Below are 15,468 nucleotides of genomic sequence, written 5' to 3'. Positions count from 1 at the left end.
TGAAAAAGCAGTGAAGGGTCGGTCCCTCTACTTAGACAATGACATCATGAAGAGTGTTCACAACTAGTTGCAATCTCAGTCAAAGGAGTTCTACAAACAAGGTATTCACCCGCTTGATGAAGCGATGGGACAAGTGCTATTGTAACTTTGGAGATTATTTTTTAAATAAACCTTGCTGATATCATTGTGCGGCCCCTGTTGAATTTTCATTTGACCCACCCTTATATGTAGAATCCTTATACAAAGGTGGAGAATCCTCTTAGTAATGTTTTCCCTCCTCTTAAAGTTGCAGGTGGCACTTAGTCCCATTTTCTGATCAGCGTTCAGGGATGAGGTTAGATGAAATTTATGGCATGTTTTACGGCTGAATGCCCTTCCTGACGCCAACTTCAGTTGAGGAGCTAATGAAGATGAAAGCAATGAGAAATTGGGTGAGGTGGAAGGAATCGGCTGTGGTCTGTGAACAGGATCTGCTGCAGCACTTAGCGGAAGTGAAAACGGGAAACCTCAGAAAACAATGCTCAGGACAGCCAATGGTGGGGTTCAAACCGCCTCATCTCCCGAGTGCAGAGCTTGGCTCCATAGCCACATGCAATCTACTGTACATAACAATATAAATGTTTAATTACGATATTAATAATGTACTGAATGGGAGGCCTCTATTAAACATTTATATTGTGCAACTGATACTGTCAGTATGGATATGAAGTTGACACGCACTCTACCCAAAGAGATCACCCGTATGTTCCCTTTAAATTGTTTAGTGTTAATTCCTTTCCTTCTTGCTCAATCAGAAGGTTTTAAGAGTAACATTTCCCATAATGTGCCAATAGTAAGGTTAAGTAACTCTGTAACATACTCAAATAATTCACTTCCTGCTTCCAAAATGTAATATCTTTGCATCTCAAAATACTCTCTCTGATTATCTAATGTGTGTGAAGAACTTCAATTTATTTATACCTCCTTATATTCTTTTTGTTTGCTGTAAACTTGTACAGACATCTCTGTTCATGTGTTTTTCAGCATATTCTGTCACTTTTAATTTGAATCTGAATGTGTGACTTCAATATTAGCCTTTGTTCATTGTAAAATATTTTAAATACATATTTAAATTCCACAAGACATGAATACTAATCACTTTACTAGAGGTCAAATGCTGGGCTGCATTGGTCTTATTTGTTCCAATTCCATTGCTTATACATTCAAATTATCAAGTAATATACAGAAATACAGGAACATGAAAGGGATGCATAATAGGATAAACACAACAATAGCACGTAAGGTTAGGGAAAGGGAGCAACAGAATGAGTAGACAAGGACAATCTTCACATCTTCATATACTGACTTCATATACTGACCTCATTTTGCAGATAATCAAAACAGCTATTACAAAAATCAAGAGCTAGTTTTCTGAAAGTGAATTACCTTAATGGCAGGTTGCGGAACAATTAGTGGCATACTCTCCGATCTGTCGTCATCCTGCTCCAACATAGGTGGCATGCTGTACCTCACGTTAGCATAGTCCAACTTAATGTCCCTCTCAGACTCCCGTAACAGCTTCATGGAGCGCTTGTTTCGCTTGCTGTTCTCCCTTAGTGATGGATCTGTATTAATAAAGACATATCACATGAATTTTGTGAGAAGAATTTATTACATTATATTTTAAATGTATCTGCAACCAAATCTTCATTGTGCCTATAGCAAATAGAAGAAGACACTGAAGATAAAAAATCCTTAATTATTCTCAATCTCTATTTGATTTTAAAATAATTACAAGACAACAAATATCCCCACCCAGGTACCACACACATGGCCAAAATCTACAATCAAAGGGTAGAGAAGGGTCCACCTGTTCAATACCATTAGCTTAATATAGTATCCTACATAATTGGGAATAGAGAAAATTACACCATCCCAATTCCCCACACTATCTCCCAATCCATGAGGATGATCTCCCCTCCCCCGAACTGTCTCAAATCCTGGAAACTAGTCCGGCTCAATCACAGGGATAACTTCAAAGGAAGAATGTGGAAGGCTACACTCATAAAGCATCGTACCATCCTAGACAAAACAACGGTTCTACCTGCACCTGGATTAAGGAGAAAGGCTGAACAGAATAAGGGCAGAACATGTCCGATGTATGGCCACGTTATATAAGTAGGGCCTCAGCAACTCCCAAGCATGTGATAATATTTGTGTGCAAGAGTGGCCAGAGAACCATCCTGACATTAATCTCACTTTTTTTTAAGTGGGAAAAATTTGACTGTTTCACAAAAATATGATGAAATATTATGTGACTTATAGGACAGCAAGAAGGACATATTTCCTATTGAGATTGAAAATCAGTAATAATGAATAAGTGCAAAAAAAATTGAAAAAACATAAAATGTGTATGTTATTGTCGTGTTTCAATGAATATGCACGGTGCAATAATAATAATAATAATAATAATAATAATAATAATAATAATAATAATAATAATAATAATAATAATAATAACCCTCACCTAGCACATGCAGGTATTTTTTATTTGATGCCATTTATAGCTGCCTGCGAGTCAATTTTGATGTCCGTACTCCATTGTATGGCAAAGAAAACAAAAATATGTTGTGTAATCTGTGGCTTTTTAATTTTTTTTAAGTAAATACAAAATGTGTCGTCACAGAACTTTTACATACCAACATCATACGACTCGAGTGCCAAACGGGCTCCTTTCACCCTTCAAAAACCTGCCAGGTATGAACCAGCTATCTTGAAATCCAGAGGCTGACACTCTACCACTGATCCAGAGAGGGACCTACAGGCCTAATATATGAGGAGTTGATGACTTTACTTTTTTTTCACCAGCTAAAAAGTCAAAAGTAACAAACAAGAGTGAGTCTGTTAATAGAAGTGTGAATACTGTGATATTGTGAAGGAATGGAAACAGATTACAGAGCATTATGTGCCTGCAGTATCTCATGACAACAGAACTACTGTCTTGTCTCTGAGCATCCAATTCAGTCCCTGAAGCTTGCCTCTGAAAGGAAGTCAACACTCAGAACTTTCTCAAAGTATCTTCCAATCAGCTCAGTTTCTGTCTGACTCGTTGGCTGAATGGTCAGCGTACTGGCCTTCGGTTCAGAGGGTCCCAGGTTTGATTCCCAGCCAGGTCAGAGATTTTAACCTTCATTGGTTAATTCCAACAGCCCAGGGGCTGGGTGTTTGTTCTGTCCCCAACATCCCTGCAACTCACACACCACACATAACACTATCCTCCACCACAATAACACGCAGTTACCTACACCCTCATCGGAGGGTCTGCCTTAGAAGGGCTGCACTCTGCTAGAAATAGCCACACGAAATTATTTATTATAGCTCAGTTTGTACCATTGGAGGTGACCACCTCACCATCTTCATGCATTAATATTAACATCTACTGTCTATAAATGCCTCTCACCACCTATGTTAAATGGAAGAAGGCATGCGATGAAGATCTTGATTCTTCACCAACCATCAGTAAGGTCTTTCAGTGTTCCCTTTTTTTTTCCTTCTGAAAAGCCAATCTTTCATCCATCTTACTTCTACATATGCCATCCGTGCATCTTCTGAAGGGTACTTTACCCATTCCATTATCTTTATTATTGCATTCACCTTCTCTCAACATTCTTCATCAATTCACAAAAATGTTTTTCCTTTACTGGAAAATAGTATCTTGTTCCACCCATTCCATACAATACTACAAATGAAATACAAAAAGTACATGTTTCAGTCTATAATGTAGACCTTCAGCTATAAGATATTGTTATGTATGCATGCTACTATGGTGATCGACTATGTGGTGTATTGATTATGAACTTAAGAACAGATAATACCGTTTTACACTTGGACATTGAAATTGCATGTGTTTTTCACTTATGAAGTGATGTGTATTGATTAGGTGGATACTTTAAATAAAATAAAGTTCTTAATCAAATTATATCAGTACAGACCATTACAATGAAATTTGTCAATTGTAATATGTGGTGTGTTTCGAGCTGTCAGTGGAGAGTTGGCGTGGAACGCCTAAACAGATGAATAAACGTGTGTGGAGCTTTTAAAAGTAGGAAAGATCATAATATGAATTTAAAGTTGCAATTAAAAGAGGACAAATTGGGACAAATATTCATTTATAAGGAGAGGAGTAAGGGGTTAGAATAAATTATCAAGGAAATTGTTCAATAAATGTCCAAGTTCTTTGAAAATATTTAAGAAAAAGCTAGGCAAGCAATTGATAGGGAATCTGCCACTTGGGCAACAGCACTAAATTCAGATCACTGATGACTGATTGGTGATAAAAATCTTGAAAAATCATCATAAAAACAGAGCAGTCATAAAAATGACATATTTTACAATTTTCTAAAAACTAACTGTTAAATTAAAAACTTAAAAACTATGCTCTAATTCTGCTATGCTTATGTTTTGAATATATATTGATAGAGACTAAAACTGTGCAAAAATAAGGTCTAATTTAAGATGCTGCTTCAGAAATACCAAAAGACAATTTAAATTAATTTCACCTATGTGCAAGGTTCACACATGTTCAACACATCTGCTATTTACTAGTATATGGTCAATGTGATTTCTCATCTCACTATCAGGTGAATTCCAGATATCCATGTAATTTTCTGCATCTCTTTACGTGGAACATAGATGCTGCTCAGGATCATACTTTTATTAACAGCGATAGCTGCTGGACACTGTTTTCATTACTTTTTTTTTCATGTAAACTTTCTGGACCTCTGGTAGGGTGATAGTCTTTTTCTCTCCCAGCCTGCGCATTGAAACCACCCAGAACTGGACAGATGGAGTGTTTTGGTAATATGTCTGACATTTTCTAACTCTGTGTAAAATTCATTTATCACCTCATCATCCACGTTTTCTGAAGGAGCATGACAATTAACGATGCAGATTCTTATATGCTGAGGTTTTCTGTATTAACGTACAAAGGCGATCATTTATCGATATCTATTCACCAACAGCAAACAGGATCTTATTGTGAAGAGTAAATCCTACTCCTGAAGTCCAGTTTGAACATATCCCATTGCTATTAAAAAGTGTGTACTGATCTCTGATCTTCATGTCCCATTTTGGCATTCTTGTTTCTTGGATTGCTGTCACAATACTTTCTTACGAGTCAAGCAGTGCTTCTATACTGAGAGTCAACTCAAGACCTAAGCGGTCCCTTTGATGTTAGGCAGACTTCTGGTCAGTGAAGAGGTTTCTACAGCGGTAAATAGTTCCTATGTTAGTTGCTTGTTGCTGCAGTCAGGAGCTTCTCTCAGTTTCATTAGATATTCTGGTGAACTGAGTTGACCAATTTAAAATGTTTGCGCTGTAAAAATATGGAAAATATTTCACATGTTGTATGTTATTCGGGTTCACTACCAACACTTATATTTCATAAGTAAACGGCTGTGAATAGTTATTGTTCTTGGTGGTGTATGTAACAAAATAAATACTTATTTAACATGAGTTTGATATCTTATTGCATTGTGTACTTTTAAGCTTTTTTCAAGTTCATTCCATTGCTGTAGAGTTTGCATAATTTTTATGGCGCTGAAGATGAATCCAAGAAAATTGTTGGCAGTAATGGTTGCAATAGCACGCTCAATATTCATAATGGCTTCCAGCCGCAAGCAACACGTGGGTGATGCTGTGACGCTTGAGTCGCAAGTGAAATACTTTAAAGCTAATAAAAAAAGGGGGAATTAAGTATGAAGCCTGAATAAATTGTTATGAACGTTTACAGTAAACTGCGAGATGAAAATCTGCTGTGGTCTGTGAAAGAAGTGGTGAAAAAGCTGCCCAGCTGACCAGCGTTTATACATTTACATGGCTCACGCGGAATTTAAAAGAATTTGTATGTTTTCTTGTGGTACTATATCGTATATGCTGGCCTATGGTTGTTTATATATGTCATGAGGGTTTCTGACGATATGTCTCCCTAAAGTCGCTGAAAATTTAGTTTCTGAATTACGTAAAAAAGCATAAGGAAAGTGAAACAAGACGTAACTCAACTAAGCTGCTAGCCAGATTTATGTGACAGAAAACGTTTGATCGTTTGATTGTTCATCAGTAGGCCCATGTGTCGGTTCAGTTCGAACTATGCACTCGCCGTAAGCAAAGCAGGAAGGACCTTAACATGGTATGAGTATAGGATCCTTAGCTTACTCGAAATAAAAATAATAATAATAATAATAATAATAATAATCATTTGTACTTTATTTTTGTAACTGCCCTCTATCTACAGAAATATTGTCATGAGGGGATCAGGAGTTCCTTTTTACCTTCCGACTGAAGAGACTACAATATTTACAAAATTATTGGAAACACTGTATTTTGCAATCTCACTCATAGGTGGGTTTTCAGCTGGCTGAACTGTGAGAAACTGCCACTGACAGTCGTTGCACGAGAGAGGAATCGTATACTTATGTCGTCATACTTTTCGTTATAAGTCCCCATGTGCCTCACACAAATAGCATTATGAAATAAAAATAAACCTTGCTTCTCTCGCCTTGGTATTCGCCAGTAATGTGAAGGTTTTACATGACCAATAAAGGAATTAATAGGTATGGTGCGTAATCAAAGTACAACTATAAGAAAGGAAGTGATTTCTTTTTATGCTACACTATTTGAGAATTAATTACTTGTCACATAGATGCTCAACATTAATAATAAGCTGGCTGTGGCGGAGAAGGACATCCAAGATGGGAAGGGGGAACAGGGGACGAGCTCAGCTCTTGAGTTAACTTTCAGTATAGCTGTTCAATTTCTCCCGTCATGACTGATCTAATGTTCAATGTCCCAATTCGACAAGGATAATGTCGAGATAGAGGAGGAGACTAAGGCCAAAGAAGTAATAAAATTTACATATGATAACAATGACATTTACAACAAATTACAAAAGTTGAAAACTAGAAAAGCGGCTGGAATTGATCAGATTTCTGGGGATATACTAAAGACAATGGGTTGGGATATAGTACCATATCTGAAGTACTTATTTGATTATTGTTTGGTCGGAGGAGCTATACCAGATGAATGGAGAGTTGCTATAGTAGCCCCTGTGTATAAAGGAAAGGGTGATAGACATAAAGCTGAAAATTACAGGCCAGTAAGTTTGACATGCATTGTATGTAAGCTTTGGGAAGGCATTCTTTCTGATTATATTAGACATGTTTGTGAAATTAATAACTGGTTCGATAGAAGGCAATTCGGTTTTAGGAAAGGTTATTCCACTGAAGCTCAACTTGTAGGATTCCAGCAAGATATAGCAGATATCTTGGATTCTGGAGGTCAAATGGACTGTATCGCGATTGACCTGTCTAAAGCATTTGATAGGGTGGATCATGGGAGACTACTGGGAAAAAATGAGTGCAATTGGACTAGACAAAAGAGTGACTGAATGGGTTGCTATATTTCTAGAAAATAGATCTCAGAGAATTAGAGTAGGTGAAGCTTTATCTGACCCTGTAATAATTAAGAGGGGAATTCTTCAAGGCAGTATTATTGGACCTTTATGTTTTCTTATATATATAAATGATATGAGTAAAGGAGTGGAATCAGAGGTAAGGCTTTTTGAGGATGATGTTATTCTCTATAGGGTGATAAATAAGTTACAAGATTGTGAGCAACTGCAACATAACCTTGAAAATGTTGTGAGATGGACTGGAGGCAATGGTATGTTGATAAATGGGGTTAAAAGTCAGGTTGTGAGTTTCACAAATAGGAAAAGTCCTCTCAGTTTTAATTACTGCGTTGATGGGGTGAAAGTTCCTTTTGGGGATCATTGTAAGTATCTAGGTGTTAATATAAGGAAAGATCTTCATTGGGGTAATCACATAAATGGGATTGTAAATAAAGGGTACAGATCTCTGCACATGGTTATGAGGGTGTTTAGGGGTTGCAGTAAGGGTGTAAAGGAGAGGGCATATAAGTCTCTGGTAAGACCCCAACTAGAGTATGGTTCCAGTGTATGGGACCCTCACCAGGATTACCTGATTCAAGAACTGGAAAAAATCCAAAGAAAAGCAGCTCGATTTGTTCTTGGTGATTTCCGACAAAAGAGTAGCGTTACAAAAATGTTGCAATGTTTGGGTTGGGAAGAACTCAGAGAAAGAAGAAGAGCTGCTCGACTAAGTGGTATGTCAATTTAAGATTATAAAATTTTATTAGTCAACCTATTCAATACAAATGATATTTGCAAAGTTAGGACTTACATCCTATTAAACTAAGGTCTAAAGGGACATGTTTCGCCCTTTAAAAGGGCATCATCAGCCTTTGTACACTCATGCTAAAGATAAAAATCAGGATCCTGATTGTCAATAAGAGAAAAAATATTAAAAAATATAAAAAATGAGAATAAAAATTAGAATGAATATTATACAATATGTGCAATCATGAGTTCTTAAATGACAATTGACAATTAAAATATCATTTAAAATGTTTGCGAAGAAATGGGAGTTGGTAACGATAATTACATCAGCAATCTTAAAATGATCTTATAAAACTGAACAAACTAGGCCTTAATCAAGTGAATAATAAGAAAGTCTATGGCTAAAGTTGCCGTATCAAGGTTCGTGAAATTCGGCTGGAAGCAACCTGATTTTAAATGTAGAACAAATGGTTAGTAGAATCCTATAGCCACTCAAGACAACATAAAACTTCTCTCGTTGAAAAGTCGTAATGAAACTGTAGTATGGCACTTGTAGATTATAAAGTTGTGTCCAATCAATCCATTAATTTCATATTTTACGAAGTGAGATCGCGGTCTCAGTATTTTTGTTGAAGGAGCTGTGAGAAGTTAATTAATAAGTGCCGCTGTACAGATTTTGTCAGCTCGTATACCGATGGTTAAATGGGAACATTCTTACGTGTTGGCTGTAGTTTTGAATGTGGATTGACATTACTAGTGTAACTAGTTCATACCGAAAAAAACCGAGAACATTCTGCACTATATTTCTTCAATAGTCAATCCACATTCAAAACTACAGCCAACACGCAAGAATGTTCCCATTTAACCATCGGTATACGAGCTGACAAAATCTGTACAGCGGCACTTATTAATTAACTTCTCACAGCTCCTTCAACAAAAATACTGAGACCGCGATCTCACTTCGTAAAATATGAAATTAATGGATTGATTGGACACAACTTTATAATCTACAAGTGCCATACTACAGTTTCATTACGACTTTTCAACGAGAGAAGTTTTATGTTGTCTTGAGTGGCTATAGGATTCTACTAACCATTTGTTCTACATTTAAAATCAGGTTGCTTCCAGCCGAATTTCACGAACCTTGATACGGCAACTTTAGCCATAGACTTTCTTATTATTCACTTGATTAAGGCCTAGTTTGTTCAGTTTTATAAGATCATTTTAAGATTGCTGATGTAATTATCGTTACCAACTCCCATTTCTTCGCAAACATTTTAAATGATATTTTAATTGTCAATTGTCATTTAAGAACTCATGATTGCACATATTGTATAATATTCATTCTAATTTTTATTCTCATTTTTTATATTTTTTAATATTTTTTCTCTTATTGACAATCAGGATCCTGATTTTTATCTTTAGCATGAGTGTACAAAGGCTGATGATGCCCTTTTAAAGGGCGAAACATGTCCCTTTAGACCTTAGTTTAATAGGATGTAAGTTCTAACTCTGCAAATATCATTTGTATTGAATAGGTTGACTAATAAAATTTTATAATCTTAAATTGATGTATATTTTCAATACGGACCAAATATGAAGTTTGTAACATGTAAGTGGTATGTTCCGAGCTGTCAGCGGAGAGATGGCGTGGAATGACATTAGTAGACGAATAAGTTTGAATGGCGTTTATAAAAGTAGGAAAGATCACAATATGAAGATAAAGTTGGAATTCAAGAGGACAAACTGGGGCAAATATTCATTTATAGGAAGGGGAGTTAGGGATTGGAATAACTTACCAAGGGAGATGTTCAATAAATTTCCAATTTCTTTGAAATTATTTAGGAAAAGGCTAGGAAAGCAACAGATAGGGAATCTGCCACCTGGGCGACTGCCCTAAATGCAGATCAGTATTGATTGATTGACATCTGATCAGTCCATTAACATAGCCTTCTCCCACCAACATTTAAATCACTCTTGTATTTTTTCTTTTTCCTTTGATATTTTTACATTTAAAGCTGGCAGGTTATCAGCTTACCTAGCTAATTTGCAAGCAAAATGATTTTAACAATTAATCAGAACAAAAATAAAACGTGGTAATACACTAGTATCTTCATTGAAATAAACAAATTTTTTTTTAATTCTTCAGCAGCTTTGGAACCTATGACATAGTAACCGTGTAAACGAAGTTATTTACCGTGGTTACTCTTCTATGGTTATCACACAAACTTCATAAACACTAAAAAAAAATGGTCTGCTATATAGCACCCAGTCCCAGAGACACAGTTTAAAAGAGGAACCAAATTTATGAGGAGCTGATATTTTAATGTCGCATCACAGCAACCAAAGAGTACAAAAATGTCTATATATAATTTAAGTACTGAAATTAAATGTTATATGACTTTTAGTGCCGGGATATCCCAGGATGGGTTTGGCTCGCCAGGTGCAGGTCTTTTTATTTGATGCTCGTAGGCGACCTGCGCATCGTGATGAGGATGAAATGATGACGAAGACAACACATACACCCAGCCCCCGTGCCATTGGAATTAACCAATTAAGGTTTAAATCCCCGACCCGGCCGGGAATCGAACCCGGGACCCTCTGCACCAAGGGCCAGTACGCTGACCTTCAGCCAACGAGTTGGATATTTAAGTACTAACTATGGTGTACTGTAATTCCCCAACCAAATGCCCCTTAGTTTAAAACTGGCTGGTCAATGAGCAGTCATTTTTGCCACTTCTCTTATTTACACAGATTATCCCACAAATAGATTAAATATTTTGTTTGTTCTGAAGATTTGCAAGTTGTAATATACTGGCATCTTTAACAAGTCTGCTGTCAAGTCATGTTTTGTTGTTAGTTGTACAGAATCCATCCAACCACCATAATATAAATTAGGATGAATGAAATAATTTTAGGTTAAGATCCCAGAAAGCCATGATGCAGATAATACAATGGGTGAGATAAGGTTATGGATATCTTTAGTAAATACATGATGAGTAGATTTTTAACAGAAAAGGATACATTTAACTTTTGGAAGAAAACAGTATATGCTGGCTGACACAAAGCTGGCCACATGTTCCAAATTTACACTTACAACAATAAAGAAAACACTATCAAACCAGATAAAATTTAGGCTTCATTAACTGGTGAACAAGGATGAAGCATTTTCCAGAAGAACAAGTTAGAAATAAGAACAAGAACCCCTGAATACACAGATACTTTTATGCTGCCGGTATAACCTATACACAAGATAGCATTACATCTGCATTCCTCCAAGGTCAGCCTCCAGGCACAATGTAAACATTCTCACTCCATTACTTAGTAGGCCAGTGACACAAATATTTACCTATCAATATGAAATGCAAGCAAAATAACAATCTTCTTTACCAAAATTGATGATATGATGAACAGTTAGAAAGCAAAAAGGAGCTCTCCTTAATCCTATGGGCTTGGACATCATGGTCAAAAGCCCTGTGTACTTCCAGTGCAGTGGCAAATCATGGGAATTTCCTTAGGGTAAGCTGAACGGAACACAAACTTTCATGAAAAAAATAATCATAATAAAAAACAAACTGATGGAAACACAGTGAAACAATGAAATAATACTTGAAGAAAAGGAAAAAACAACTAAGGAGGAAGAATTGAAATTGCGATGTGGTGCTTAGAAGGTCGGAACGCAAGAAGAAGAAGAAGAAGAAAATGATGGAAATACTGTGCATGCCAGTGGTTTATTAAGTGTAGTTCTGTTATAAATATTGTGCACCTGAAATTCCCTGTTTCCTGTTTTGGAGATAAGGGACCCAGAAATTGTTGATTTGGTTCTCAAATCTGTTTAATACTACATACAGTTTTCTTACTACCTTTTACAAAGATTTTAATGCTTTTTATCTTTGTCATTAAGTTTACTTTCCTTCCACTACTACGTTTACCAGATGGCTGTATACATTAGATACAATCTAAATCATATTTAGGGTTACAGATGAAACACACAAAATATAAGACACCTATTTGGAGCTTTAGGTAACATTCAGCTGGCTCCTCCTCCTCCAAACATCAGTGATACTCCCAGCAAACTACAGCTGGAACAGGGCCAGATTGAGAAAGTCAACAGATTTAAGTACCTGGAAGAATGGTTGGAACCCAATATGTCAGAAGAGTAGCACTAATAACCCGGATTAACAAACTAGAGTTAGCATATCCACTGACCAAGAACATTTATAACAAGAAATGTCTCATAACACTAAACCGGGGCTTTACCAGACAGTTATCTGCCCAAAAGCCCTATACACCACAAAATGCTTGATACTGGACAGGAAAGGATTGTTGAACAAACTGAAGGTCCAGGAAAGAAAATCTTGAGAAAGATACTAGGACCGATCAAAGCAGATGGCGAGTACAGAAGGCGACCAAATCAGGAGCTATACAGGTATACTGAAAAAATAACAGACATAGCCAGGAAGAGGCGTCTGATATTCTGTGGATATGTCGTGAGGATGAACTCAATTAGGATGATCTACTGGCTTCTCAACTACTAGAACAGAAAGACGGACACCATGGCCAACAGAAGTGAAGAAAGAAAATGGGAGTACCTTAAAACGACATCAGAAACCAAGCATCTCTCAGAAAAATAATCAAGCAAAAGGTTTCAGGACAGACCACCTTGTAAAAAACCAGCCAGAGAATACATGAGTAATGGACAAACAAAGTCCCTCTCTCTCTAAGCGGAAAAGTTGAACATCGGAGTCCTCAGGTGGCCCATTCGAAAGAAGAAGAATAATTTGAATCATATGGCCTTAGCTACTGTGAGTAGGCATATTGATTCAGTACAATTTAGGATGTCTTCACGTCAAGTTAGATGTTTCGTTTTACTCTAGCAAAGAGATCTCTGTTGGATGATCTACGGCTGTCGAGTAAACACCAAATAAGCAAAATTATCACAAAAATAATTTATTTATTATCACCACATGCCACATTCAATACATGCCACGTGTCATGTGGGTGAAATTTACATAATGCTATATAAACTTCTCAGAGACATGTTTCACCCCCATCAGCCTGTAGGCCAACCTTAAGGCCAATGTCTGAAACCTTGTCTACCCATACATGGTTTACAATGAAAGTTCTATTACACATTAAAGACATCTTAAAATGAATATGCTACAATTATACTATTAAAAGATGCCACATTACACAGTATGAGTATCGAGAATTGATTGTATCTAGTACATTGTTGTTGATGTGATTATTAGCCTTAGAGAGGGATATTGTTCATCAAGGTTGTGCTAGGTAGATCTGACAGTCATGCAGCAGCTGCCTGGGAGACTGATTACCTCAGATATGATCATATATTTTTATAATTACAACATTTTATTGTTAAACATCCAGCTGTTGTTTGTAATTGACACTGATTTTATCACGATCAGGTACATTGAACATTTGGGTCATATGTACCTAAGGAAGAGTATACTCTTTATTCAAGACTGTTGCTATCCCAATGGTCTGCAAGTTATCATGAAGAGGATCCATTTTAGCTTTGGACATTTTTAGAATCTAGAATGAACAGCACTAATAAGTTTTTAATTTTCATGTGTACAAGATACCACCAATTCCCGATACTCATAGTGTGTAATGTGGCATCTGTTTATAGTATAACTGTACCATATTAATTTTAAGAGGTTTTTAAAGTGTAATAGAACTTTTATTGTAAACCATGTATGGATAGCCAAGGTTTCAGACATTTGGCCTTAAGGTTGGCCTACAGGCTGATGGGGGTGAAACATGTCCCTGAGAAGTTTATACAGCATTATGTAAATTTCAACCACGTAACACATGGCATGTATTGAATACGTGGTGATAAATTATTTTTGTGATAATTTTGCTTATAGTCGGTTTCAATACGGACCAATCATGAGAGTTGTCACTTGCAACTTGTAAACACCAAATGTCGCACTAAATCTCTTTTACCACCGACATAAGAGTGCTGAATGGACTAATCGCTCTTCAAAAATCTGACTATCTTTGCCAGCCACTGATCTACAGAGGGGCTAAAAGGAAACGGACACAATTATGTGCCATGTATAATGCCTACTCGAATAAGCCAGCTTCGAGAGGGCTGAACAGTCGAGTAGAAAAGCGCTGTTACAAAAGCAGGACAGATCATCCGCATAAAGTGAAAGATATACTGCAGAAAACCATGGTAAATATTTGTTTGTAAATTGGAGAACTGATGATTGGAATGCATTATCTGCAGCTGTCTTAGAGCCTTTTCCCAAAAATGTAACATGCTTCAAGAATAGACTCCAGCATTCTGTAAACTGTGTGTGTGTAAATTTCCATGTGATGGTGTCATATTTTAATGCAACACTCAATCAACTGTTAACTGTAGTATTAAGGCAACTGAATTATTTAAGGTACGTGTGAATTTGTATATGACTGTGTTGTAATATTAAGTAAACTCAACCTACAGTATTGTAAGCCACAGTGTTGAGCACTGGAAATACTTAAGTTGTGTGTGAATTAGTATATGATGATGTTAAACTAGTAGTATTTCTTGTAATATTTTCTTTCCATGGAATTGCTTGTTGTTGCTGCTGCTGATCACACTACTGCGAGTGATCATTGCCACCGGGATATCTCCCAATCGCTATATATTTGTTAATAATAATTTGATCAATTTTAGAGAGAATAAACCCATCGTATTTGAAGCTATGGTAATAGAATAGCAGGGCCATATTCCAAATGATGGAAACCAATTTTTAAATGCCATATTTCAAAAGGAAACCAATTTTTAAATGCCATATTTCAAAAGGAGGCACAGAGAGGTGAGGACATTACACATTTCAAAGTGAATTTTAATACACTACCTTCAGAAATTTCTTCTAAGCAGATTATAACTAGCTTTGTTAGTTAAAGCACCTTTGATGAACACTGCCAAGGAATAACGTTACTGGAGTTGTGGAATCTCATAATATATACAGCATATACCCCAGTAATATGTTTTTAGTAAATTAAAATTTATTGTTATCACCGAGTGATTATTTCCTACAAATGTATTCAATGATTTCAATAACTGATAATAGTCTACGTTGCCCATTCTGCCATCGAGGTTAGGACATTTACCAAATGGATGAGATACGTCAAAAAACGAGTGTTGGCAGAATTGCTTAGTACAAAAGTGCCCGTTGGCACTGAGTATGTTAAAATTCAAATGAACGTTTCAATCAGCGCTATAATTTAGTAAAAATTTAAACAGAACTTTAAAAATATATTATGGGATTTCTAGAAATATGTAC

The 15,468-nt window shown here is 36.4% G+C and overlaps 1 protein-coding gene across 2 annotated transcripts in view; it reads right to left on the bottom strand.

Annotated features, from left to right (window-relative positions):
* Mekk1 (mitogen-activated protein kinase kinase kinase 4) overlaps positions 1–15,468 on the bottom strand; it is a 258,470-nt gene that overhangs the window by 200,871 nt on the left and 42,131 nt on the right. For both annotated transcript variants that reach the window (XM_067152711.2, XM_067152712.2), the window contains exon 4: positions 1,426–1,604. In XM_067152711.2, the coding sequence (XP_067008812.2) occupies positions 1,426–1,604 (179 nt within the window). The remainder of the gene's footprint in view (positions 1–1,425; positions 1,605–15,468) is intronic.

This window comes from Anabrus simplex, chromosome 8 (assembly GCF_040414725.1).
Source record: "Anabrus simplex isolate iqAnaSimp1 chromosome 8, ASM4041472v1, whole genome shotgun sequence".
Lineage (NCBI taxonomy): Eukaryota > Metazoa > Arthropoda > Insecta > Orthoptera > Tettigoniidae > Anabrus > Anabrus simplex.
Note: the sequence above shows the minus strand (reverse complement) of the source record. Positions and strands in the feature narration are given on the sequence as shown.